Raw genomic sequence first — 3,384 nt, 5'->3', positions numbered from 1 at the left:
TTTTAAAGAGATTTAAAGACTTTTTAGAAACAAAGTCACTCAGACTTTTTTGCGTTAATGAATTTAAATCGTTTTTATCAATTATAAATTTTTTAGCTTTAGAATCTGTACCGTTACGAGTATTAACAGCTCCAACAATATTTTTTTTTACTTCCAATGAAACGGTATCGTCAAATAATGATAAAATGGCAAGTTCATCACTTAAATACCATAAATGCAAAATCATTTTTTCACAAGTTGCTGAAGAAATCAATGAATTGATATTTTTGTACTCGAATAAATTTTTCAAAAACTGCAAGTCATGATTAGCAGCAGTTGTTGCAGAAGTTGATGAAAACCAAGCTTTTAAATACAGTGTAACTATAAATATACAAATTTGCCGAAGACCGTCCAATTCTTTATTAGAAAGTTTAAATTCATTTCTGAATAGAAACATTTTTAAACTGTAAATTGCCTTCGCCATCCACCTAGCATGATGAATTGCACCAGGACGTTTGAAAAAATTTCTTCTTGAGGCATTTCTCCAAGGAAAATCAACGACAATTCCAACAATTCTTTATAGTCATCTCGGGGTTGTAGAAACTATCAAAAACAATTAAAAATTTGTCAGAAACAAGAAAATTTTTTTTTCTTAAAATCGCAGTTAAATCATACCTGTAAGGATTGTGCAATTAAACTAGATATTTCATTTTTTTATCCAAAATGATATCAGCAACAACAGTATCTTCAATTCCAGATTTATAATTAGTTTTATTTATTTCATCCCATGATTTTTTAAATCTTCCGAACATTGGTACGTTTGGCCCAGATGACACAGGCCAATATACTTCAAATGCACTTCTCAATATGATCTCAAAAATGTGGTGACGACATGGTAACCAGATTAACTCTCTTCCCAAAGTCTTTTCAATTGCCTTACATGTACCGTTATGAATTCCTGTATAAAGAAAATAGATAACTATCGTTAAATTTAATATTTTCAACAAATTGTAGATTATATTTAAAATCCAAATGAGTAAATAATTCTCAATAATTTCAAAAGTGAAATTCAGTAAGCAATAAAAATTAAACTAGAACGTTAATAATTAAATATTTTTTAGATTAAATTATCATTGATAAGTTACCTGTATTAACTGCCGTCGTGTCAAAACACATCGCCTTAACATAATTAGTAATACCCCATTCACTCAATGTCGATAAAATGGCTGATGTTTGATTGTCTGCCGTCCCAGAATTCATTTTTGGAACCCCAAGTAATTGTTCGGTACCAAATGCAGTTAAAATAACTGGTAGCCGTTCCACAGATTTTGATCCAACAAGGTCATTCAGCATTTTTCCGTCCCAATGCACAACGTATTTATCGTGTGTCTTAAAGTTGTCATTAAGTCCTTTAGCAATGTCTTCTCTTTGAAGCATACGAGCTCGTTGAATTGAACTATAACTGAGCGTTGTATCTTCAATTTTAATACCTACTGCTAGTAAAACCGGAGCAATAATAAACATCGCATTTCTACTGCTGACATTAGCTCGGTCGAGTCCAAAAATGACTTCAGGAGTTAAGACATCAAGTTTTGCTCGTTTTGTCGGAATTGGAGGTTCATACTCTGAATCAGATCCAAAATTTGTAACTCCACTTAATGTATACGTAGAGAACGACTCTGATTTTTCACTTGGAACAATCGCATGACTGGTAGACGGTTGATCTAAGTCTGGAATAAGATCTGTTTTATAAATTAAACGAAGAAAATGTATAGAATTCATTCATTTTGATGACAAATAATTAAGAAAGGACTCCAAAAATTGTCTAGTCAAATGTCATCTAGTCATCTATGAAAAGTTACACTACTACCTGACTTTATAATAATTAAATATCTCAGATACTTACTACTCTCATCTATTCCCATCATAGTTGTGGTTAAGTTTGATACAGGTACATTATTAGAAAGAATCTCTTTATGGATACCGAATTTTTGATCCAAATACAACTTTCTAATATTATCATCAAGCACTTTTAAGGATTTTTCGCTCACAATGTCGAATAATTGTTCAAGATCAGTCTGAAATTTCATTTCCTTTTGGTTTTGCGCTGAATTCTTTTTATCGAAATTTTTTGTAATTTTAACCATTGACTGTGATAGCGAAGAAATTTTTGACTGCATTAGGAGCTCCACTAGTTGGAATCTGATTTTTTCTCCACAGTTCAATAACTTGGTCAACTGAATTTTTAGCACTTTGTTTGATTGAATACTTTAAAATTTTAAGTTGGTAGAAAAACACACGCATAACCTCTTTCACTTTTGGTAACTTACGTTCCGAAATTCTTTGTAGAGGTATTCCGATAAAAAGTATTTCTTTATTCATTGTAGGTTAATTGATGATAAATAAATTTATGTGATGATTATAAGACTTATTTAAAATGAATTATTTTATTACGTATTCAAGATGATCAGTTTTAGGAACACTGAAAATACGGTATTAAATGGGTAGATACTGAAGATAGTTGAGAGTAAAAAACATAGATGGCGTTAGTTTCAGAAGACAAACAGAAGAAGAAATGGAATTCAAAACAAAAATCCCCTCGAACGAAAATTTTATGTATATTTTGTGAAAAACAATTTAAAAATACGCACTGAACAAATTTCATAATAATAAATGACAACGCGATTAAGATTTTAAATTATTAAAGATAAAATTAAAAAAATATTATTAGAATAAAAACTTTCAAATGAATTTTTGAACAGAAAACATCTATAGGAGTTGCTTTTATAATAAAAACTCAAATTTGTCTAAATTTCCTTGAAACTCACAGAATAAAGTGAAATTTTTCGAATTATTGATCAAAAACTAGAAAAATTGATATGCATTTATGTTTGACGATGAATATCTCGTAAACGCTCAACTTGATCGAAAAATCATAAGAGACCATTTTTATAGAGCAGTAAATTTTCTACAAAACTATGAGTTTCATCATTCATAATGATTTTTTTCATTGAGTTATAAAATTCATAAGAAATAAAAAATTTTCCCAAAAATAATCAAACTTTAACCGTTAATATCTTTTAAACGGTTGGGTTTACGAAAAAAATCGTAAGAGACCTTTTTGTAGAGCATTCAATTTCCTACAAAATCTAAGGAACAAGATATTTTTTCAAGTAGTTGGAAGCGAGATATAAATTTTTCTATCTGATAATAAGAAAAAATAGAAAACTGTAAGAAGGAGGACCTTCCCGTTACAATTAAGAACTCATGCTTGGAGAGGCTTTCTTAGAGGTGTCTAGGAACCTATTTTTCAGAGTACCAAACGAAAAAAAAAATATTCTTTTTTTTTGAATCACCCTAATATATATATATATAATAAGTTTGGTATAAAATAATTAAAAATCA

At 29.4% G+C, this 3,384-nt stretch overlaps 1 protein-coding gene across 1 annotated transcript; it reads right to left on the bottom strand.

Moving 5' to 3' along the window:
- Positions 1–566: 566 nt before the first annotated feature.
- LOC141532289 (uncharacterized) lies at positions 567–1,960 on the bottom strand. Its single transcript, XM_074250565.1, has 3 exons — positions 1,125–1,960; positions 655–937; positions 567–582 (listed from the first exon to the last, which is right to left on the bottom strand). Exons 1-2 carry the CDS (start codon positions 1,759–1,761, stop codon positions 672–674), a joined length of 903 nt encoding a protein of 300 aa, XP_074106666.1. The 5' UTR covers positions 1,762–1,960; the 3' UTR covers positions 567–582; positions 655–671.
- Positions 1,961–3,384: the final 1,424 nt, after the last annotated feature.

This window comes from Cotesia typhae, unplaced genomic scaffold, assembly GCF_013202065.1.
Source record: "Cotesia typhae breed Kobodo isofemale line unplaced genomic scaffold, CoteBio_Ctyphae contig_59, whole genome shotgun sequence".
In the NCBI taxonomy this organism is placed as follows: Eukaryota; Metazoa; Arthropoda; class Insecta; order Hymenoptera; family Braconidae; genus Cotesia; species Cotesia typhae.
Note: the sequence above shows the minus strand (reverse complement) of the source record. Positions and strands in the feature narration are given on the sequence as shown.